At 39.5% G+C, this 25,010-nt stretch overlaps 1 protein-coding gene across 3 annotated transcripts; it reads left to right on the top strand.

The window, feature by feature from the left end:
- Positions 1-726: 726 nt before the first annotated feature.
- Positions 727-22,650, top strand: LOC120731223 (glutamate decarboxylase 1). Of its 3 annotated transcripts, none has more exons than XM_040028134.1 (17): positions 727-1,205; positions 9,271-9,437; positions 11,016-11,078; positions 12,094-12,249; positions 12,577-12,819; positions 12,931-13,021; positions 16,787-16,899; positions 17,267-17,382; positions 17,504-17,583; positions 17,676-17,730; positions 18,163-18,279; positions 18,402-18,466; positions 19,472-19,550; positions 19,674-19,823; positions 19,909-20,016; positions 20,319-20,408; positions 21,424-22,650. In XM_040028134.1, exons 2-17 carry the CDS (start codon positions 9,362-9,364, stop codon positions 21,595-21,597), a joined length of 1,776 nt encoding a protein of 591 aa, XP_039884068.1. In that variant the 5' UTR covers positions 727-1,205; positions 9,271-9,361; the 3' UTR covers positions 21,598-22,650. The 3 variants fall into 3 exon arrangements, with proteins under 3 accessions (XP_039884068.1, XP_039884069.1, XP_039884066.1); XM_040028132.1 differs by lacking the exon at positions 727-1,205 and adding an exon at positions 7,905-8,385; XM_040028135.1 differs by lacking the exon at positions 9,271-9,437 and having other exon boundaries at positions 729-1,205.
- Positions 22,651-25,010: the final 2,360 nt, after the last annotated feature.

The following is a 25,010-nucleotide window of genomic DNA, read 5'->3' as shown; positions in this document are numbered from 1 at the left end:
TCTTAGTACTTTTAGTAACTATTTATTCCACGAACTCATTTTTCCTCTCCTTCTGTGTTTGCATTTATGCGTCCTGTGTTTAGTCACTTCCTGTTTTAATTTGTTAACCGCTAATTTAGTGTTTTCTTTAGTTTTGTTTCCCCTTGACTTGTTAGCTAGATTCTGTGCACCTGTGTTTTGTTTTACACAGCTGTGTCCCCTCTCCCCAATAACCTAGTGTGTATCTATTTAAGCCCTTAGTTTTCCTCAGCTCTTCATCACATTGTATCGCTCATACTGTTCTCCTGCTGTCTGGTTTCCCTTGTTTGGATTTATGGACGTTTGTTTTCTGCTGCTTACCTGAATACAGATTAGTTTGTTCATTAAGTTTGGCCTCAAGTCTTTATTCTGAGTCAAAATTATTCACCAAATATGCCATTAACTTAGCTACATTATAATCAGTGGGTGGAGCACTAAGTTATCAGCTAACACTCGTTAGCTTGGTTAGCAAACAGTAATCACAAACTGTACTACTAAAGCACAAGTAAATGCTGGAATTTCTCTCACTAAAACAGAAGCAAACCAGAAATTAGCTGGGCTCCCGCATCACATACACAGAGCGAAGAGGTCCAATTTAATCACTCAACATAGTGGATGAAGCCTAGCAGACACCAGCTGGCTCCAGATACCAATATTGGGATGTCTGTCAATCAAAACAGCCACACCCTTCAGTCAAATATTCATGTGGATGAGCTATAAACACATCCAGCACACTCAGAGTTCATATAATGGGGGGGGGAATATCCATAGAAGGTAAAAATGTTTTGTACCAGGATCTAAACATGACTCTTTTTTTTTAATGAGGTAAAGTTTTAACGTTTTACATGGGCGTCTAAAGGGATTGACTCCATGTTTGAGCCAGTGGAGGAACTACCACTTTTGTGTTAGCTTAATTTTTAGCTCGGAAGGTTGCCAAGCTAGTCAGTGCTAGCAAGTTACATCCATCCATCAAGTCCTAAGCAAGAAAAGTTTCACTAACAAAAACAGGAGCATATATGGGCTGTACCACACAGCGGGCCAGATCATTTGTTTGTCAGATAATTTCATCAAGATGCTCCAATAAGAAACCAGCACCCCAAACACTGTTAAGAGATCCAGTTTAGCGGCCTCCATTGGAAGAACTGCAGTTTTTGGTGCTTCGGTGCTGGAGACAGAAGACTGCAGAGGTTTGTGTTTTCCTCTTTATTGGTGATGTCTTGCAAAGATTGGAGACAGTAAAAGGCTTTCTGTCCTATTTATCATTATCCGCATGAATAACACATTTGTGACTGAGCTTAGCTGCTGTTTGTCATTATTAGATGGAAAATATTAAACCTCCTTATTTTAAATCTGAATGCTAGCCAGCCAGCTGAAACGAGGGGCCTTACCTTGTGGTTTCCTTGCTTGGCTAATTCCTGAATACTTGGCGCTTCCCTTTTGTGAAAAGCAATAGTTTCACATACTGTGAATTTGCAAGGCTTGGATAAAAGTGAGCAAACAAATCATTGAAAACAAATAGTCAGCAAATTGATTTGTAATTTCCGCCCTTATCCTAAAACTGTCTTCATAGGAATGAAAGATGCTTTCTGACACTTTAATCGCTGAGGAAATGCATCACACGAGAAACTCGATTTCAGCTCTTCTATGCATTCACAGCCGAGTGTCCCTAACTGCGAGAAGGAGATTGTGATTTTCATGTCTCACAGGAGGCCCGTTTAAACCGTATTCAGTGGTTAAAAAACGGACTCGATCAGGCGACGGTAGTAAACCTCATATTGTAGTTTAATCAGGATGACCTCATCCCATTTGTAAAGCAAAACAGTGAGAGAGAGAATCAGAAACACAAAAGAAATATAATCCCTATGTTGTACTTCTCCTACATCGCAGATGTCATTGCTGTATGATTATATGGAGACGCTGAGATTTATTTTCCAGTGTGAAATAATTCCTCTGATTGCTACCAGTCATTTTGAGCCATTTACATTTTTATGAGAAAATTAAAGGATTGTACTTTTGTACGTTTTAATTGGCTCTTAAGGGGGGAAAAAAGGCTATTGGGTATTTAAACCATGAAAAATTGTTAAATTGGATTCTAACTTTGACTTCTTACATCGAGACATATAAAAGTGTTTTGATAAAGAGAAAATTTCATGCTAGTTGTGATTAAAAAGGGGGACTCGTGAATGGAGATTTATGTGTAAGAGGTCAGACAGACTGAGTCTCACGCTGGGCCCCATGTTTTATACATCAGTACACAGTGATTAAAATGTAATTAAAACATGTCATTTTCTTTATAACTAATTCCCTTTTCTCCTTTATTGATTACATAAATATGTTTAAATGCTGATAAGCATTTACTCAGCTGCTCAGTGTATGCCCCAGTAACACAATGCAGTGCAGTGACTGGAACCAGCAGCTCCCCTTGGACATGTTTTATTCCCTAAGGAGTCAGGATCTAACAGTGTTTATATTCTGTCCTTGACCCTGTTTAAATTTGACCCACACTGAGGAATTATTTTTCTGTGAACTTCAACTAAAGAAGTAAAAAGCCGTTTTTATTCCTAACAGCTTAAACAGTTTGTTTGTATTGTTTTCTGTACAGTGACAGAAGATGCCACTCTTGTGTCTGTACATTAAATGTGTACACTCATTAGACACTTTATATGTACACCTTGCTTAAAAAAGGGTAGTAGCCCCTTTAGCCTTCAGAACTGCCTTAATTCTTTGTGGCATTGATTCAACAATGTGCTGCAAACATTTAGATTTTGGTCCATGTTGACATGATAGCGTTGCAGAGTTGCAATAGATTTATCACGTGCGCATTCATGATGTGAATCTCCTTTGCCACCACATCCCAAATACGTTTTGGTTTGAGATTTATTTATTTTTTAACCGTCGAGGCCTTAAAGTACAATGAAGTCATTGTTATGAGCAAGAAAGCAGTTTTAGATGATGACAGGAGTGGGAAACAGTGTGGTCTTCTGCTGCCGTAACCCGTCTGCTTCAAGGTTTGACGTGTGGAGATGCTCTCGGAGATGCTCTTCTGTTGTATTGATGTCAGCTTGAAGCGGTCTGGGCATTCTCCCTGACAGCAACAAGGCATTTATCTTTTTTTGTTTTTTTGTTTTTTGCCTTTAACGTTCATTAGCAGGATAGTAGAGCCGACAGGAAAGCGGGAAATGATATGTGGGAAATGGCTTTGGCCAAATGCAAATCTGGGCCTCTGCAGTATAGCCAACATGTTTTTTTGGCCCAGAGAACTGCAACTGCTCATTGGATATTTTCACTTTTTCAGGTTATTCCCTGTAAACTCTAGGGATGGTTGCTTGGGAAAATCCAAGTACATCAGCAGTTTCTGAAATACTCAAACCAGCCTTTCTTGATGTTTCCATTTTCAGAGTTTCAGAGTTGATACAAACACCTGAAATATTTATGCTTTTTTAACTTAAATTAGATTAAAATGTACAAAATAAACCTCATGTCCTGTTAAATAAGACTTGAAACCATCGACTCAGACCATGAACTAATCAGAAACGTGTTTATTGATGTTTTAAAGCAAGTTAGCAAGTGTGCCCCTCTCCGATGGTATATTTATTTGTGAAAACAGAGAAGATGCCCCCTGCTGGCTGGTATAGTGAATTAGGGCATTTTTGCACTGACTTCCTTTTTCAGATGCAGGCTGAATCTGAGCATCATCCTAAATGAAAAAAACTCTACTGGGTGCACTTATGGCGCATGCTTAGTTATCATGTTGTCATGTGGTGTAAAGGTAATCATGAATGACTGAGCAAGCAGCATACAGTAGTATGTAAATTTACAGATATCTATCATTTAATCATTAACAGAAGATGTCTTTAAAGTGGATCTGTTATTTTTTTCCTTATTTTTTGTCAGAGATTATTATTGTTATTATTATAAAGATCACAAGTTTCAGATAATGAGGTTAGTGCAGATATAACCAATACCTGTGAGCCACAAGCTTGGGCTTCAGTTTCCCTGATGAGAGCTGATTATCTTGAGCAGTAAGCCCCACCCACAGTCTGTCCAAACCTTCTGTTTTCACAGGACAGCCAATCAGGTCAAAGATGGCTTAAATATAGAGGGCTGCACAAAGGCCTTCTATAAGTTAATTTTTGATTAAGCTGTTCCTCATTGATTCCAAGATAACTACTTAGTATTTTATTTTACATGCTGCATTGTAAACAACTAGCAATTAAATGCTTAATTGAATAATTCTATTTGTGAAAGAAATAAAAGCAGTTTTAAACACTTTCGTTTTGGTTTTGGAGAAGAGGAGAAACTCTGGGATTTGGACTGATAGCTTGAGGTCTTCTAAACATCCTGGCTACGGCCCTGAAAGTTTTATGATTGCTGTTGATGGTGTCATAGTTTCACCTGCTTTAATAAGATCAAACGATGATTTTCACACAGTGCAGTGTTAGCCCATTTTACCCTTAATCCACAGCGCTGAGCTCCAGGTTAAGAGCTGAACGTCACCTTGCTTCGTCTCTCAGCAGGGGTCTGTTCGCTGCAGGCAAAAGAAGAGTTGTTTTTCTGGGTTTAACTGTTAGCAAAAGATGTGACCGTAATGGCAAATGATTAATCTGTGCTGTTTAAATGTAATTTCGTCTCTTGTCTGCATATTGTTATGTGAGAACTTTATAATGTACGACTTGGTAAAGTCATTGATTATAAAGTGGCACTTGAGATCTGTGCAGCCTTGACTCAGAGATGGAAAGACTAAAGTCAGGATCAAAGGAGATTCACTTCCAGGTCCAAGCTCAGGGGGAAGCAACTGGACCCCGCACGGTCTCCTTCTTACTGCCACAAAAACAGAAATGGATAAACAGTTTTCCTCCTTGAAAGCTCCTTCATTCCTCCTTCTCACTTAGCTATATATAGTAGACGCTTGAATTCTGCCCCCTCTTGTGGACAGTTTAAACAGCTTCTGGTGGAGATCAACTTTAACTCTTATTCCTTCTGGTTTTTAATCATTTGTTGTTGTTGTTGTTTTTATAATTCCTCCTTTTCAGGTTACACTCTCCCTGTTTAACACTTCAGCAGCTGCTTCTTAGTAAAGACCTCCTGGAAGCAGATAGGTGTATAAAGATGTGACTGAGAAGAAATGCATAAAGCTGGAAGTGAAGTGAAATGATAGCAAATTACTGAATGCTGTACATTTTTTTTTAAAATAATTATACATTTGCTAAAGCTTGTTTGCTTTTGATATTTGCAAAATATCAATTTTCTTCTGCTTATCCAATTTAGGGTGACAGAGGTGCTGGGGCATATCACAGGACAAGTTTTCAGTCAGTCTCTTGAGGCACCTGTTCTTTTCATTTGGAGCTATATAAATAAATTAAACTGAAATTGAATTGTTTTAGCGCTAACCCAGAGATACAGACAAAGACTCACGTGCATGTCTTTGGTCTTTGAGAGGAAGCCAGAGTACCCAGAGGGTATCAATGCAGGCACGAGGAGAAAATACAAACTCTACACAGAAAAGACCCCAGCCAATCAGTAGATTCAGAACCAGGAACCTTAAATTATTTGCACATTAGCTGTATTTTGTATATAGAAGATTAAAAGTAGCAGCAGCCAAGGCTTCTAAAGCCTTTGTTTTAGCATTTCTGAGTTATGAAACATATCTGGATGAGAGGCTGAAGTGCCAAGTTATGAGTTAATGTTAGCAAGCTTGGTTAGCAAAGTGCATCCTCAGAAACTAATTAGTGCTGAGTAGGACACAAAAAAATGCTGCATTTTCCCTCAGAACAAAATGGGACCACTTACAATCTGTTAGTATAATTAAGTACACAGCAGCATCTCAATGAGTGAATCTTGGATATACAAATTAATGCATGTCCCACAGTTTATTGGAGTTATACAGGTCCAAAACTGAGGTCATATATTTTGGCCTTCCAGTATTAATTGATGGACTGAAGGATAACTTAGGCTCTTTAAGTTCTTTTATTGAAGCACAGATTAAAAACAGATTTTCCCACTTTGGGATGCTCTTGCACACTAATTTGAAATTCGACAGATGAATTAATACTGCGATCAAAAGCTGGTTCTTTGAGCTCAGAACCATCTCCAGACTAAAATCTTTCTTAAAACAATGAGATCTGGAAATGGTTATATGTGATTTTGTTACATCCAGACTGAACTGCTGTAATGCACCACACTGTGGAGTTAATCAGTCAGCTCTTGCTTGTCTACAATAGTCCAAAATCCAAAAGAAAAAGAGAGAGAGATTACATTACTTCAGTGTTGGCAGCCTTGTATTGGCTCTGCGTTACACAATCCAGTATAAAGGGAGACTGTTTGTGTTCATAGCCTTAAATGTTTCCACACCTGCATATGTGGTAGATACACTTCATCCACGCACTCCCTCAAGATCATTAAGGCCTGATTCCCAGTCACTCTGTCCCATTCTTCAGTCAAAGCTTCTTTTAAAAAAGGGGGTTGTGCCTTTGCTGTCGCTGTACCAAGAATCTGGAATGATCCTCAGAAATGCGTCAACTGTGACTGTCTTTGAACCCAAGCTAAATACATGCCTTTTTGTGTTTCAAGGTCTTGGAAACAGCTGATCTGAACTGTGGTTGGCAGATAAGTTGTTACTGCACTGAACCATTTATTTAACCATAAAGCACTTTGGTTTTAAATATCCTACATAAATAAAATGTACCTACTTACTTATATTCTTGATGTTTATGAGATAATTGCCTTTAACCACAACCACACAGCCACAATCCAAGTTTATCCAATAAATCCAATTATTAGTTTGGCAGAAAGCTTAGTAATAATTTCAAATTCTTAAATGTCATATTTTTTCATAGTATGAGGACTTTAAATTGTACCCTGTAAATCTTCTTCTTTCTTTAAGTCTTGCCACAGATCATCTGCTTCCATCTCACCCAGTCCCTATTACCCCCTTCAGCCACACCAGCCCTCTGCATGTCCTCCTTCACTACATCCATGAACCTTTTAGCATTAGCATGATGTAGAGTTAAAGTGGTCAATGATGCTTTAGACATGGACATGTGGATATTGTTAAAGTTCAAGCAATTCAACTTCCCCTGACTGTAGTTGTAGGTTATTCCGGCCCAGACTGTCTTCAGGGAAGTCAGAGCTGGGCAGCTGTAGGCTTCTTAAAGCCTTTTCCACAGACTGTAATGGAGCTGTCCAGTGCTGAAAACACCACAGTCTCAAAAACAGTTTTTATAGATGGTGACACAGCGTGTGATGTGACCTTTAATCGGTTTCAAGATGATCCATCATCAGAAGAACAAGGATAACAAATCTCCCAGAATCCAGGAGTGGGTGATCTTTGCTCCTGATTGGCCGCCTCGTGCGTGTCCACTCATGTCCCGTGCCTTCACGTATGACGGTGACGTGTTCCAGATTAATGGGCCAGTTTATAATTAGATTCATGGAGTATTTCTGGAAATAGACCACTTGTGCTGGGCTCCTGGAGTACCCATTCTTGGTTTCTCACTGCCACCTTGTGGATTTTTCGCCCGTGTCAGCGCGCCGCTGGTGTCGTAGGTTACATCTTCACCGCTCAGCACCGATCTGTCTGCACAGAAAGTGTGGAAATAAGATGTTTGTGACAGCTCTATGTTCTGCATTTAATCACACGTGGCGTTGGGACTGCTCGGCATGGCTTCTTATTGATTCCCCGTTCGATGTGCTGAAATAGAAGAATCCCCGTGGTGTTCGTGGGGTTCTAATAAATAAATAAATAAATAAATAAATAAACAAGAGCAACAAAATGAGTGTTTCAGGCTCGTGATTGTGTCGCTTTGTGTGATGCCCTCTTGTTTTTTTCCACAAGAGCAAAAAAAAAAAAAAAAAAAAAGCAGCGCTCCCCCTCCTCCCCCCTTTAAAGATCCTGATCCCTCCTCATGCTCACAGAATCAAACTTCAACTCCATGTTCGTGACTAGGATTCAGACCAGAGCTGTATAGATCCGGAGACAAGCAACCCCCCCCACACACCCCAAAAAAGTGGCTCTTTAGGGGGCCGAAAGCGGCGCCATTCAGTGTCACACCTGCAGACTGCTCTGCTGCCTCACAGATATGCTGCACCGCTGGAGGTAGCACCGTGAGTCATCCGTGCGCAGTGACAAAAGAAAGACAAAGCTCGCTTTAAATGTCAGCAAATCAAAGTCTCATCAACACAAGCAAGGTCACCTTGTGTCGGATCTAACGGAGAGCCGGGACTCGGGTCTATTGTTTCTTCTTCGTCTTGTTTGAGTGGAAGAGCGCGGCAGGCTCTCGTCCAGGATTCAGTTTAGTCACAAAAAAATTTTCTTTTTCTTTTTTGTTTTTTGGACTGTACCTGTTCACCTGGACACACATAGACGCGGTAAGTAGCTTCATTCTTCATTTTCAGGGTTTACTGTAGGAAGCCAGCACGGAACAAAAGTCTCCTTTATTGCCATCGATGCTCTAACAGGTGTTTTTATAAAGCGGGAGAGGTTCCTTTGACACTTCTAGGTTTAAATTACACGTTGGCCCAGTTTGCACGCAAATTGCACGTATTTGTATTTTTTATTTTTGAAAAGGTTTCGAATATAAAAATAATATTTGAATCTTTAATAACCGCATGGGGGGAGGGAATGAAGATGCACGTCGTCTATTTCCGTGGGTTGACTTTAACCTGGGCCGGTGAGAGGAATGATCACCTTGAACTAATATTTGTCACTGATATTAGTGTGGCTCAAGCTAATGACTGATTACCAATAAGGCCATGATATTAATTGGAGAAAGTATAAATAAATAAATAATAGTATTAATATTATTATTATTATATTATTTGCATTTTTTTTTAAACTTTCGGCCTAACATCCAGAAACAATATGGTTAAATGTTTTACATTTTTAATAGCTTAGCCAGAATAATTAGGGTTATTAATAAGCTCTGTTGTGGTAAAAAAATAACCATCATTCAGATCTCCTGAGCAGTGAGCGATGTTACTGAAATGATGTGATTCTGTCAGAAAGGGTTTAATTAAATGGTTAACTGTTAGTTGTGCGTAAACGTAAAGTGGTAATGTTTTAGTTATACATTTATTTTTGTAGCTTGGGCTGAGAATTTGAAACCCCAAATCAACTTGTTAGAGAGACTGTGCCCTTGTCGTCCACAGAGTCTCCAAGTTGAGCATCTCTTTCAGTGTTAAAGAGGAAGAGGCACATTTTTGTTTTTTAAGTCATACACGCGGTATTGTTTCTGTTCCCCTGTCATTGGATAGCCCAGAGACAGCTTTGGGAGGGGAATAAAGGAGAGAAAAAAAGTGACCAGGCTTTTTGAGGTGAGGACTTTGGCACAGGGTCTCGGGAGTGATGGCGGCGTCTGCACCCTCCTCTTCTGGCGGCGATCCGGATCCCAACTCGACAAATTTACGGCCACCGGGCTCAAGTAGGTCCATTACAGATAAAATGCTATTTCACGTGTGCTATTTACTTTGTGGGCAATGCCATTAATCATTTTCATCGAGGGAGGGAGAGAAAGAGAGAGAGAGTGCGGGTGGTGGTGGTGGTGGTGGTGGTGGAGGGGGGGTGGAGAAAGAAAGAGAAAAATTCCGCTGCCATTTGCGAGAGAGAGAGAGAGAGAGCTTCGTTCGCCACAAATCACCGCTGCATTTCATTCACCATACGGTCCCCTCACCCCCACCCTCCACCCCTCCCGGCATCTGCGTGGCAGACCAGTGCTGCTGTCAGAAAATGATGTCCTCTACTAACATCACACTGCAGGCGATTAGCCTGGAAGACAAGCCCGGAGGAGCACCACCGGAGAGAGAGAGAGGATTTATTATTATTATTATTATTATTAATAATAATAATAATAATAATAATAATAATTTTATGTTTTTACTCATTTCTAAATTAAAGTTCCTACATGGAATAATAGAAATTGCGTCTGAAGTTGCTGTTAAAAGCCTGCCCTAATAAATTGCTCCTAATGGCACACTTGAGCGCTGTAGCCTTCGAGAAAGGGCACTGTGCAGTCCTTTCACTGGCAGCGGTTATACAAGCACGAGTCTGGGGTCTAAAATCATGTAACAGGTGTAGACGTGAAATAAGCACAGATGCTGGTGAATTTAAGGTTTTGCTGTGTTTCTTCCAGTCCTGTGTGATCTTGGATAACCTGTAGGAATGGCTTTGCGCGTGCAGTATATGTGTCTCTAATGCACTGCGCTGGTTGCTTCACATTAGGCCCATGCATTGCCTGGCTTTTCTATATATCTGCACGTCTGCAAATGTATTGTGTGCTTTTAATCCTATATGAAAAGCCTGTTTTTATTTATTTATTTTTCATTTTTCTATTTTTCTTTTCTCTGTCTCATTTCTACTGGCTTGGGGGGGGGATCTGTTAAAGTGCGTCCAGTGAGCTGAGCCCAGCGATGATTTATCTAATGAGCCAAAGCAAGGGTTAAATTGGGATGTGGGAATGGGACCGATCACCTCCTCCTCCTCCTATCTCCCCACTCCTACCACCCCACCCCTGCACTCCCTCCTCCCCTAAATTGCTGTGTTTTTCTTTTTTTTTTTTTTCGAGGATTTCGCCTTTGCTTCCCATCCAAGGTGCCCCATCCCCTCTCTGGCTGGAAGCACTTGATAACACAGTAATTCTCTATCTGTCACTGGCCGGCAGGCTCATGTCTACCCACGCTTGCATTTTTAACCAGCATCTTTTCACTCAATCAGGCTGGCATGGGATCAAAGAGCTAATTAATTTTAAGTCCTTGCCCAGGTCATGAACGGTGACAGGCGCTGAAAATACAGCACTGCCCCCCAGAGTGCTGCTAAATGTTAAAATACTCCAAAGAAACTATTTCTTTTGCTTTAGCATTCTTCATCATTCTCATTTTCTTCTCATCATTTATTTTCATGTGTAACTGTTCAAGCTAAAAAATAAATAAATGCATTCAAAATGAAAGAGTGCATTTCTTTCTGTGAGGCCTTCTCTAATAGTTTTCCCTCCTTTAAATGTCAGGTTATGATGCTTGGTGTGGAGTTGCGCATGGCTGTACTAGAAAATTGGGGATGAAAATATGTGGTAAGTTCGCCCTTTTTTTCCAATATTATATTTTTTTCTGAATAAATCTGCATCTCTCAATGATCGAAGCTAATATTCTACAAACATGACTGTAGGCTTCACGGCCTGCATCGTTTTACTCGCGGCTCGTTTGGAAACAGCGCTGATTGCTGCTCTAATTAGATTTTTAATTCCCTTCCTCGCGAAATAAAACCCGCAAGACTAACCAGCATTATGCAGTTTATTAAATTACCCCCACCCCCCAATCTCATCTCGCCATTTTACACAAAATGGGGAAAAAATGCTTCAGCTGCCAAAAACCCATCAATTGAAGCCCGAGTCAGAGCTGATGAAATTAAAGAGGGAATTATGCGGGATGGATTTTCCGATTTCCACCTTCAGAGTCCATTTGAGCCTGACACTAACTAACCAAGGACAGCTACCATACTGGTGAATGTCACGCACCAGTGCGCACTACAATTATTTTTTGGTATCTTTCACCGACACGTTTTACTGGTTTTTATTATGGTCATTAAATAGAATCCACAACTACGCGCCAAAATAGAGAAAGAAACACAAAAACAACGATTTCTTATTTAGAATTAAAGTAAGACTGTAAATGTCAGAGGTTTTTAGCTGTATTATTTTATTTGTATTCATATATTCGTATGAATGTATGACTACTTGTGTTCTCCGCTGCACAGTAAAGTGCACAACGTGTCTTAATAAGAATTTACATCCACTAAACGACAGCCATTTGTTTTTGCCTGGCTGGAGTTTGGTGCTGATGTCACTGGCTTCAGCCTCCCAAAGAGGTATCAAACCCCACCCGTCCATGAATAGGACAGAATGGGAGCCTCTTCTCATTCAAAATAAAGGCAGAGAAAGGACAGAGAAAGCGGGAGAGACGAGATAAACTGGAGAAACACGAAAACAGAAGTACTCGTTATTGTGCATGTTATAGTGGAAAAAGCTGCAGCTCTCATCATGTTTGGGAAGTGTTTTCATCCTCCGGACTCCTCTTCTTCATATTTAGGATTCCTGCAGAAGAACAACAATCTGGAGGAGAGGAGCAGGATTGTGAGTTCCTTCAAGGAGCGCACAGCCAAGAACCTGCTGTCCTGCGATAACAGCGGCGGAGAGGCGCGTTTCAGGCGAACAGAGTCCGACTTCTCCAATCTGTACGCCAGAGGTAGGCTTAAAATACAAAGAAAACCCGTATGTTCGTTATATTTTAACATCATCATTATATATTAGGCCTAAATTCACCCATAAACCTGTGGGAAATTCTTGGATTCTTGTGCAAGAATAATTTTCTCAAAAATGTCTTTATTGAATTTGATGGTTTAAGAAAATGAAAACATAAAAGTAATAAGTTGTAGAGAGATCCTGAGGTTCCCAAAAATAAAAAATAAAATTGTAAAACATGTAAAAATCAGAAAGAATAATTTAAAAAAGAAGAAAAAAAGATGAACTCAAAAACACAAATAAATGCAGATGACCTTTGTCATTTTTTTAGAGCTGCTACCTGCCAAAAATGGAGAGGAGCCAACCATGCAGTTCTTGCTGGAGGTCGTGGAAATCCTCACCAGCTACATCCGGAAGACCTTTGACAGGTCTACCAAGGTCCTGGACTTCCACCATCCCCACCAGCTGCTGGAGGGCATCGAGGGCTTCAACCTGGAGCTCTCTGACCAGCCTGAGTCTCTGGAGCAGATCCTAGTGGATTGCAGAGACACGCTGAAATATGGAGTGAGAACAGGTATGAGGCCTGCAGGCTGTAGCGCTAATCAATAACTTTCATTAACTCACACAAATTCTTAGATAATAAAGTGTTTTCTGAGTATCTTTATTGCATCTTCATCAATCGCAGGTCACCCCAGGTTCTTTAACCAGCTGTCCACCGGATTAGATATTGTGGGGTTGGCAGGAGAGTGGCTTACATCTACAGCCAACACTAATATGTGAGTACTCCAATACAGCCGGGATCAGCGCAATAAAAATGTGATGTTTTTGAAGTTATTAGGTTCATTAGATTCAGCCTATTTTAAAGCTCTTTTTTTGTACTCACTGTTTTTAATGGCCCATGAAGAGAGAGGCTCCCAGTAAGGGGAATACTTCAAGGGACATACAGTAATTACTGTGTTTGGCAGAGGAATGCCCAGCATGCTCTAATAGATTGTCAGTCAAGCAAGAAAATAAAGAGCACAAAAGAAGACATTCAGATGGCTACTCACTGGCAGTATTGTCGATGTTGTCCTGCGCTTAGGCTGTGGTCACATAATTCAGCCCTGCAGGCAAACTAAATTGCATATTGATTTGCATTCACAGTTTACATGTTGTCTTTGTTCCATGTGCTGCTGGTTCCTGTGACATAACAATGCCGGGAGAGAAAAATGAGTCTTTTCCCTTCACAGGATCGGTACAGCAGCCATTATTGGGGCTCTGCTCAGTTTTGCTATAGTGCAATCAATCCTGAACGTGAGTTTTAAATGACTCTTTGTCAGAGAAGACTGTGCAGGTGGTCGCAGTCAGGGCTGTAGTCTGTGGACATGTTGGACTGCATTACGTCATACTTTATAGACTGAGAAGAATGAGCGGTGTTTTGCCACCTAATGCGTTCAAAGGGGAAGGAACAAAACATACATAGCAATAGTGCTGCATTTGCATGCATCAGCGTAAAATAAAAAAGATGAGCGATTCGTTTTGTTGGTAATTTCTGCAAAATCTAGCCGATGAATAAAATAACAGGTGGAAATACTTAAATACTAAACATGGAAATACTAAACATTGCAGGTTTGTTTATCAGAGCTGGAAGGTCTGAGGGATGTCTGATCAAATCAGTATTGTACATTGTACCAATGTAACAGGGCGAGCTGTATCACTGAGCACCCCAACAAACACGACTCACAAATCAGTGTCATACTGAAAATGTTACCAAGCTTAGTGAATATGTTCATATAGAGCACTGTTAGATTTCTGTCCACAAATGAAGTTATGCAAGAAAACAAATTTTTATAAAGCAAACATCACAAATTTCTCAGTCCCATTCCAGATATTTATATTTACTGACATCTTCAATACAGTCAACGTTAATGGATACATGTCAGTGCACCTGTTTGATCTGTAGTCAAATATCATTTATTTATATAGGAGAAAAAGGACACCTTTATTATTCCTAAGGGGAAATTTATTCTAAAAAAAAAAAACAAAAAACAAAAACATCAAACGGCTATTAAATATTCAAAAAAGCAACAATAACAATGAGATCATAGTGAGTTACTCAGACGACTTACAGTATGAAATGACTTTTTCCAGTCTATTTTTCCTGCATGTTGGAATACAGAGACATAAACAAGTTAAACTCCTTTGATAGAGGGAGGCTAGGATCAGCCGGGAGGTCTTTCGGGGTCACAGTGTAATGATACCTTAAAGTCTCTTATTGGGGTTTTTTTTTAGGTTTAGTGACCCGAACGAGCTGAGAATATAATAAAACATTCTCATAAAAGTGCTATCGACATGAAAACGACAAAGCTTGTGATAAAACTACATGTGCTGGTGATTTTTGAACTTCAGGTAGACATCATCCACCTGAACGTCAAAGCCTGGTTTGATTTTAGCCATGGACCTTGTTTCCTGTCTCCTATTAGAAATTAAATGATCTTTAAAAAGAAAAAGAAAAAGTGCTTTTACATTACATTACAGTCTCACTGTTAAATGGCAATACATGCATCTATCAGCTAAAACCACTTATATACTAAACAGACGAGGAGGGTTGGCAGCATGGACAAGTCATCTGTGAATCACACTGCTTGCACTCCAGATGAAAATTGGACTTTGCTTGTGATTAAGCTACATAAAAAAGCCGACAGAGGGTTGTAAAAAATGGCTGTTGACATAACTTAATTGTTCATTAATGTCTTATAGATCAGTCCATTGTTAAGAACAAATTATGGGTTGCCAAACTGAAAAATCCCTTTGCCTCATTGGTCAGCTTAGTTATTCTCCTTCAGCACAATAAATGACGGCAATTTTCTTTTTTTTAAAAGTTTATAACCGATCTGTCATCATTTCTGAGCAGAGCTCATCCTTCACAACAGATTATCTAGAGATTAGTGGAGCTTTTAGAGGGTAATAGATGTGAAGGTTTATAGTAGACTAATGCTTTTCAAAGTCTTCTTCCCTCTCATTGGTTGAGACATCAGTCCATCATGTGGCTTTCAAAAAGTACCCTCACCTTTTGTGTTGCTAACAACACCCCTGTGGAGGAGTTGAACCCACGGGTGGAGGTTGCTTACACACCAATTTACCTTTATTAATTACTCTATCAACCCTAATTACCCCTGGCAGATATTGACTGACACTAATAGACTGACAATCACATCCTGGTCTTACATAATCAGAATGAGTGAGCCTCGTCTGCATGAACGAATCTGACTTGTTTATGTTTTTCCCCTTCATGTTGCCATGGGTCTATATATGTTGAAGATGCTGTGAGTTACAGTGTGACATACTGCAATGTTCCTAATGATTTAGTTACTGTCTTTACATGAATGGACAGATATTTGTGCAAGCAGAAGAATACTGGTTTGGAGAATTTGGATGAGTCTTTTTGTGCTGTAATTCCAAATTGGCTGTGTGCTTCTTTGAGGTTGTTGGTTTTCATCTTGTTTTGTTATATGACAAATCTTATACAGTCAGGATGAAGAGAAAGTTCAGTTACTAAATTTTAATAACTTCAATTTCAACATGAGGTCTGGACTTTGACCGGTCCTTTGCAGCATCTTGATTCTTTTCTTTTTTACCCATTCTGTTGTAACTTGTCAATTTAGGCCAAACCTTAGGTGCTGGAGCGATAGCCTCACATTTGTCTTTAGAATACTTTGGAGGAGTTCGTGTTGGACTATGTTTGACAAACCTAAATCCTTACCCCTCCACATCCATGCTTGACAGTTGGTATGAGGCGTTTGTGTTGAAGTCTTGTGATTTGTTCAAATCGAACTTTGCAAACCTAGGACACATTGCCATGTTCTTTGGTCACCAGGAGAGGCTTTTTCTTGGCAACCCTTCCAAACCATACTTGTTCAGTCTTTTCCTAATTGCACTATCATAAAGTTTAACATTTAACATACCCATGGCCTGTAGAGTCTGAGATGTAGCTCTCTGTGGGGGGTTTTAAGTTTGTCTGAGCATTGCGTGGTCTGACCTCTGGGCGAATTCGTCCACTCCTTATAACCCCTGATGGGCACATATTGGTCTTATCCTTCCAGAGCTGCAAAATTTCCGCTTGAGATGATCTGCTGTGGTGACCCCTAAAGGCTAAAAGAAGAAGAAGAGCTTTATGGCATACAAAAATAAGATGAATTTCATATTGTTTTTAAGCAGCAGCCAAGTGCTGGCATCTCCAACAACCGTTTTTTCACCCCATGAGTATAACAGATGACTACTTTCCTTTAAAAAATACTCTTTGTTCTGACCAAGACTGGCCCTTTCAGTGTCACCAAAAATTAACTTACTGCTCATGCTGTATACAATTAAAGTATCCAAATGCACTTCATGCTGCCCCTCACCTCACAACTGAGCTGATGGTTTTTTTTTAATCTAATACTGTCCATCTCTAAAACATTAATTAGAATTAAAGACTGTGCTACATTTTTAACTGGAAATCAAACAGCCGGGTTTCATTTACATGTAGCTCTTCAAGTTTCTCTGCTTTTGGTTTGGTTCAGGTTCACCTACGAGATCGCCCCCGTTTTTGTGCTAATGGAGCAGCTGACTCTGAAAAAAATGAGAGAGATTGTTGGCTGGCCAGATGGAGAGGGTGATGGGATATTTTCTCCAGGTAAAATCTCAACCAATGATCAACCTCCAATGGAAGCACATGTGCATGAAAACAGTAAAAATGCAATCATCAAACTATACTCATGATGCAAAGTGTCCCGTTTTAAAGACAAAAGAAACAGACATTGGGATTATAAAATTACAAATGTGTAAAAAAATAAAAGGTGAGGTTAGTATTAACTGCTTCATATACAGCTGGCTGCTTTACCATTATCAATGCATCATAATTATTTTTAAGTATGTGAATCTACAAAGTTATTAGTAACTGTCAGGGACAAATAAAGAAAGTAGTAGAAGAAGTTTTGCCTTTGAAATATCCATATTATCACATATGTCGCAAATTTTTAAGCCATGTTTTGTTTCTGCAGGAGGAGCAATTTCCAACATGTACAGTGTGATGATTGCCAGATACAAGTTCTTCCCAGAAGTGAAGACCAAAGGCATGGCAGCTGCACCCAGACTGGTCCTCTTCACCTCAGAGCATGTTAGTCAAACACTAACTGTGTCACTGAATATTAATATCTCACCACCGGAGCATATTTACGTTAGGTGGGCAAATAAATATCAGCATCATAGTGATGAGTGATGAACTCCTGTCCCTGCAGAGCCACTACTCCATCAAGAAAGCAAGCGCAGCTCTGGGCTTCGGAACAGAGAACCTGATCCTTTTGAACACAGATGAAAGGTTTGTTTTGTTATTTAACCTACCTGCACATAGTTTAGGAAACATATTTAACATCTAGATGAGATACTACTGCATATCCTCTTCTTTTCCAGAGGGAGAGTCATTCCTGCTGACTTAGAAGCCAAAGTAATAGAGGCCAAGCGAAAGGTAAATGTCTGCAGCAAGGACTCAGACATCGCCCTGCTAACATTTTTATTCCCTCTGTTCAGCTACTGCTTAAAATAAGAAACACTTACATGAGCTGCAGAATTTGCTTGTAGCAAAGAAAACACTCGGTATGCTGGAGCAGTGAGGCTATTTCAATAAAGTTAATGCTTCTGTCTGTTCACATACGACGCTCCCTCTGCTTTTAAGTATCTCTTTCCTTCAAAGGCAAAGTGATGCGTAGACTAGAAGAAATGGGGAAGCAATTTTGCCCCAACAATAGGTGCAGATGGAAAGAGAGCGTCATTTGAGCAACGTGTTTTAGCCGATCTCTTTGATGTCAACAATCAGGCAGAAAGAAAAGAACATAACAACCTGAATTCAACCAAGAATTGTCTTTTTCTTTTTTGTGTGTGCTGTGCCTTTGCATCGTAGGGGTATGTTCCACTGTTTGTGACTGCCACCGCTGGTACCACCGTCTACGGAGCCTTTGATCCCATCAATGAAATTGCCGACATCTGTGAAAAGTACAATATGTGGCTTCATGTGGATGTAAGAGAATATTGATCTCCAAGGAAAAAATGAACACAAAGCTGTACAAATCAGCAGTCTGCTGTGGCATTATGATCAATATCAATATGTTCAGTGTTATTACCATGTTGTGACCCGTGCAGGGTGCGTGGGGAGGAGGTTTGCTGATGTCCAGGAAACACAGACACAAGCTGAATGGAGTGGAGAGGTAAATGAACACATCGCCTGATCTTGCAAACACGGGTTTAGACGAATTTCTTGCACATCTGCTTCACTACTCAGCCTGTAAAAAGCAGCATCTTTTCTATATTATTTAAGACAGTCATTTTGTCTAATGAGCACAAATCAAGAGCTTGCCTACCAGGCGTTTTCAAGCTGCATATAATGAGAAAAAAAATCTCAACACTCTAATTTAACAAAGGAAGCGCACGATCTCAGCTATGTCGTGTTAGTGAAAAGAGGCATTCTTGGTGACCTCATTTATTCTTTCAGCCACTTAAAATTTAGGTGCTGAAAATTATGTGACTTCGAGTTTTTCAGAGAAGACCAGCAGGCCAGAATATACAGGCACATACAGATGAGTAGCATATATTGTGATAAATGTGATCAAATTTACAGAGAGAGAAAATAATGAGGTGCAGAGCCTTAAGACAGCCCATATGTCTTTTTCTTTCTTTTTTTGAGTATTATATGTTCTGTCATTGAGAATTTTAAACATTCCTGTCTCAATAAGATGTAAGAAGAGTGCAAGTCCTAAAAAAAAAACAGGCAAAGATTTTGAAAAATGCTTCAAAACTTGTCAAAAGAGGCACTGTCTGGCATTCAAGAAGTATTTTTTATTTGCTTTTTGGGAAAGTTTGAAAATAGTTGCATTGAACGAAACTGGGACAACCCAGAGAGACACATCAGTAATTTCAAAGATACTAAGAGACACCATTTGATTGAAATCAGTGTCTTTAGTAGAGTGTGTTTCTTTGGCCAGAGAGGAAACTGGAAAATCTGTATTTTAGTCTCAAGCCAAGAGTGCAATCTGTTCTCAGCTCCAGCTACAGATTGTAGACTCCATATTTCAAAATGCAAACATGCAAAATTATTACATTCAAATCTTGAGAGGGTCGGTATCTTTTTACCTTTCACTACCAGACTCCATAAGCACACACACACATTTCCACACCCTCACAGAGCTGTGTTTACTTTTTCAATATCTCTGCAGGGCCAACTCAGTCACCTGGAACCCTCACAAGATGATGGGAGTGCCACTGCAGTGCTCTGCCATTCTAGTCAGAGAGCGGGTGAGTATGTGTTTGTTTCACTTTCCTGCTCCGCACCGTACCACCTCTGCACACACAAACGAATCTGTGCACTTTCACCAAAACAATCTTGTTCATGTCTCATCACGATCGCTTCCGTTGCAGGGACTGTTACAAGGCTGCAACTCTATGTGTGCTGGATACCTCTTCCAGCCAGACAAACAGTACGACGTTACATACGACACCGGTGACAAAGCCATTCAGTGTGGGCGGCATGTCGATATCTTCAAGTTCTGGCTGATGTGGAAGGCAAAGGTGTGCTTTAATCTGCAGTGCTTCTGTCAGCTTTGCTGCCATATGCAGAAGCAGATGGTAACAGCTTCTTTTTCCCCCCTTACAGGGAACAGTAGGATTTGAGCAGCATATTGATAAGTGCCTGGATCTGTCAGCCTACCTCTACAATAAAATCAAAAACAGAGAGGGATTCAAGATGGTGTTCAAAGGAGAGGTGAGATGACTGTTTCCACAGCAAACATTTTAAAAATGAACATCCAGAGATTCCCTGCAGCACTAACTCGAACAGATGAAAAATGTCTGTGCTTTATTTTATCCGAGTTTTCTGCTCCACAAAATATATTTTTCATTTGTGATGAATAACCGCAATAATTCAGCACTTGATGCCTTAATTTGGTTTTGGGATTGATTGGGTCGCTTTGCTTTGCTGACATGTTGACAAGAAACGCTGAAAATACAGAAGGCAGCTTTTTATCAGCACTCATTACAAATGTTGTTCCCATTTTCTCTTATCAGCCGCAGCACACTAATGTCTGCTTCTGGTACATTCCACCAAGCCTGCGCAGTTTACCTGATGGTGAAGAGAGACGTCAGAGGTTGCACAAGGTAATTACTCCTCAATCTGCAGCTCCCCTGCTCTCTTAGATTGATTTACGCACCACTTTTCTGCCAGGTTTTATGGATTCATAAAGTCAAATATGAATATGCATACATATACATTTGCTTTGAATGTATTCTCTCATTGACCACTTTGTTAGGTACACCTTGCCAGTACCAAGTTGGTCAATCTTTTACTTTCAGAACTGGATTAATTAATTGTAGTGTAGATTCAACAGGGTGCTGGAAACATTCCTCAGTGATCTTGGTCCATATTGATGAGAACACACGGTCGACTTTTCAGCTGAACATCATTGATGTGATTGAGATCTGGTGACTGTGGAGTGAACTCGTTGTCATGTTCAAGAAGCCAGCTTGAGATGATTTGATGACTTTGACTGTTCTTTAGCAACAACAGCCTGAACCAGCCATACAAGACAGAATGGATCTATGCTTTACTTTTATTTACACAAGATTCTGACTCTACCGTCTGAATGCTGCAGCACAAATTCATCCTAGTGTGGTCTTCTGCTGCTGTAGCCCATGTGCTTTGTGGTTCAACATGCTGTGTATTCAGAAATGCTCTTCTGCATACCTTGGTTGTAATGAGTGGTTATTTATTTTAGTGGTCACTGTTGCTTTCCTACCATCTTGAAGCAGTCTGGTCATTCTCCTCTGACGTTTGGCCTCAAGAAGATATTTTCACTCACTGGATATTTTGGGTGTTTTTGACCATTCCTGGTGAATTCTGGAGATCGTTATGTGGGAACATTATTTGTTTCTGAAATACTCAGATTAGCCCATGTGGCACCAAGAAACATGCAACATTTAAAGTCACTTAAATCGCCTTTGTTTGTCATTCTGATGCTCGGTTTGAAAATTCAGCATGTCGTCGTGACAATGTCTACATGCCTAATGCACTGAGTAGCTGCAATGTGATTGGCTGATTATATAGGTGGTGTGGCAGGTTAGTGTTTTGATCATTCTGAACTTTTTTTTTTTTTTTTTTTTTTTTTTGCAACAGGTGGCTCCGAAGATCAAAGCAATGATGATGGAGTCTGGCACTACGATGGTGGGTTACCAGCCACAAGGAGATAAGGTCAACTTCTTTCGCATGGTCATCTCCAACCCTGCCGCCACCAGGTCAGACATCGATTTCCTGGTCGAGGAGATTGAGCGACTGGGGAATGACTTGTAAGAGTCATACCTGTATTTTTTTTTCTTAACATTTTGTCTTTTCCAACTCTGGAGAGACTCAGGCTTGGCTTCGTATCCCGTCTATCTCCTCAAGACATATAGAGATGTTGCTTATGGGTCTTTTCTGCTAATGCACAACAAATAATAACGCCATGCCCTGTGTGTTTCTGTCTCTTGTCTTTTGCAACCGTGACATATACTTAACATATTTGCACAACAGGTTCTCTGAGTGAAAAGGTTTAAGCACAGTGGCATTCTTGATAAAAACATACATGAAGAGGAGATGAAGCTGAGTTTAAGATGGGTTACTTTTTCAATGAAATATGCAATAGCAAGAATGTCTGAACACTTGATGATTCTGTATATAGCTGCTATGAAAAATGAAAGACTGGTCAGGATCTAAAATTTAAATATTTTTTTCACAGATGACAGTTCGGGGCGCTATATAGTATATATGTACTATATGTGATAATTATCATTCGGTAAAAGGTAAATATTAAGACAGTTGCACCATGACATTTTAGCTAATATTTCCCTTTGATATACACAAGTGGGAATATATATAACACAGTCACTGTAACAGGTTCTGTACTTGGTTGCTGTGTTTTTAGAATTTTTTGTGTAGATTGTGTAAAGTACTGTTACATTGCCTTTGTGCCAAATGTGTCCTAGTTTTACAGTGAGAAAATCCTATATGTAAATCAACCATATGTTATGTGGTAGCTACATGACTTTATTTATATTGAGAGATTATAATTGTGAATAGGTTGTCTGCTATTTGTAACCTACCTTCCTTCCTTTTTGGGAAACGCTGCTGTATTATATCGCAATGTTTTGAATAACAGTCATGTCTTTTAGTGTATTTGTGAACCAAAGAAGAGTTATGAATATGTACATGTTCCTTGTTCTCCCTTACAGAGAGACTCAGATGTTTATATAAGAGTACTTCATTTAATGCCTTTAACTTTAGTGCAATCAGTGTTTGTGTAACCGTGCAATGTCATTGTGATTCACTGACTGGCAGTGTGGCCACTACTGCCGGTGCTTTGTTAATGATAAAAAAGCACAATGCTAAACCTTGATCGTGGGGCAGCTTTGATTCGAGGGACACATGATTGTCTGTATTATAATGTGTGGAGTGGAGTAAAAGTATAATATGCAAACTTTTGTCTGTCTGAACGTCGTCGCCATAGGAATGTTTTTGTGTTGAGAAATGGGGATTGTTTATCATAGTATGTTTTGCCTGAACAATGAAGTGCACAGTGTTTGCTACTATAACAAGCCTTATTAAACAACTGTACACTCCCGAATTAGAGGGACGCAATGTCTCTTGTCATATTCAATGTAAGTACTTTGGCAAATCATTTGCAAAGTATTACTGGTGTATCTACAAGGCTAATAAAAACACAAGCTTTAGGGTGTCTGTGATCACAGTTCTTTGTCAGAATGGCTTTTTTAGGTTAACAAAACTGGTGTTACGTCTTTATTCCTTTATGTTGAACAGACCCCACTGTTGTACATACAATAATAGTTATAATTATTATTATTATAAAGTAAGCATTTTTCTTCCATAACAATCCAGTTATATTCAACAAACATCCAATCCCTTTACCAGAAACTGGGCTTCCACATTGTGCACATTGAGGGAGAAAAAAATACAGAAATGATCTCAAAGTATTACAAATACATCAAATAAAGAAAAGTTGTGTGTTTTAAGGTTATGTGGATTGACTATATGTAATATACACTGCATAACTGAGACATCCCAGTGATAATAGAAATCCAAAGTGGTCCCAGTGGGTAATAAATTGATTAAGAGCTGTAACCCCCTTTACCTGGAAGACTGGCTCCACCAGATTCCAAACTCAACATCAGAGGTCTCTGTTCAGAAAAGTGCAGTGCTGGGAAAGCTACGGTGCTTCTAGATAACCCAAGCTTGAGGAAGACACCCATACACCACCAGGTTTTTTGATAGAATATGCAGTAATGTGCCTTATTGTGTGAATGCAGTTGTAGTCAAAATGTCAAAAATGTAGTTTGTGTAGTTTTGTCTCCGTACACCATCACAGGAGATTTTTAATGAAACAATTAAGATATGATTGAAGTGCAGACTTTCTGCTTTATTTCAAATTCTCATGAATAATGGGACAAATGACTGACAAGCATTCTCATGGCCAGGTGAGGTGTTCTTGCTTGTACAACTGAAATGTATGTTGACATTATTGTAAAAGTCTACAATCAAGAGAATCCTTCATGAATGGAAATATAGAGGGTTTACAACAAAGTGCAAACTAGTGGTTACATGCAAGAACAGAACGACCAGAATATAGACTTTGCATCTACATCTATAAGATCCTGCAAGGCTCTGAAAAAGAATCTTTGGACAGATGAAATCAAGATTCATTTGAACCAGAATGATGGGAAACAGCTCATGATATGAAATTATACCACATAATCTGTTAAACATGATGAAGACATGAGCATGTAGGGCTGCCAACAGTATTGGGTCACTAGTGTTCATTGATGATGTAACTGCTGATAGAAGTCAGTGACTAAATAGGATTTTCATCCAAGTATAAAAAACAATCCTTCTGTTAGTTTGTTCAGTCAATTTGAATGATGTGTATAAAAATCTCTGTGATTCCCAAACATCTAGAAAGATAATTGTCCAACAACTTATTGGTGTCGCCATAAAGATGCACTTTAAAGTAATAAACAGTTTATGGACATAGTAGGAACACTAAAATAAATGATTGAAACAGATGATAATATTATACAGTAAAGCTTAATTTAACAACACTGTAAAATAACGGTTTAATGCTGGACAGTCCAGCTGCCAGTATTTTACTGTAATTTAATAGGATATTTTTACTGTGTATAGTGCTGTGACTTTATTGTCACTTAGATGACAGACAGGTTTCTAGGATATCTCATCAGTTCATCATCATAATGATTTTTCATCATGTTTTCACAAAAGAAAAAAAAGGCCTCCGGGATATTCACGGTCCAAAGATTTATTGAATGCATCAAAATGGGTAAGACGTAAAGGATCACTGATAACTAAACTGAACATATGAAAAAAAATGTAGCAGAATATTTGGGGAAAAGAAAGAGAAGCTGACATGATTTTCCCCTTTATTTCTTCTGGTACATCTTTCCAGTCCACTTAGCTGTCACCAGTCGCCGGTCAGATTAATCACCCTGGAGGGACTTTTTATTGGCTGACCATCTCACAGCTGAGATTTCCTGAGCGACCCCTGCCAATCCTTTCACTTCTCTCATCACTCACACTTTTATCATAAAATGCATTAGACTGTGATTTCTTAACATTTTCCCCCCGCAGAGCCCATTTCGAGGATCTGCCTGGCTGTGTTTTATTTCGACTGTTTTAGCGGCTCTCCTCCCTTCCTCCAC

This window comes from Simochromis diagramma, unplaced genomic scaffold (genome assembly GCF_900408965.1).
Source record: "Simochromis diagramma unplaced genomic scaffold, fSimDia1.1 OVJJ01000343.1, whole genome shotgun sequence".
NCBI lineage: Eukaryota > Metazoa > Chordata > Actinopteri > Cichliformes > Cichlidae > Simochromis > Simochromis diagramma.
This window is presented reverse-complemented; position numbering and strand designations above follow the sequence as displayed.

What these genes read in the sequence shown, in the direction of transcription:
- LOC120731223 (XM_040028134.1), top strand. Translation starts at nt 9,362, where the DNA reads ATGGCGGCGTCTGCACCCTCCTCTTCTGGCGGCGATCCGGATCCCAAC. An exon ending in ATTGGGGATGAAAATATGTG is followed by an intron (nt 11,079 to 12,093) that starts GTAAGTTCGCCC and finishes CTTCATATTTAG; the next exon opens with GATTCCTGCAGAAGAACAAC. An exon ending in TCCTCTTCACCTCAGAGCAT is followed by an intron (nt 17,383 to 17,503) that starts GTTAGTCAAACA and finishes CTGTCCCTGCAG; the next exon opens with AGCCACTACTCCATCAAGAA.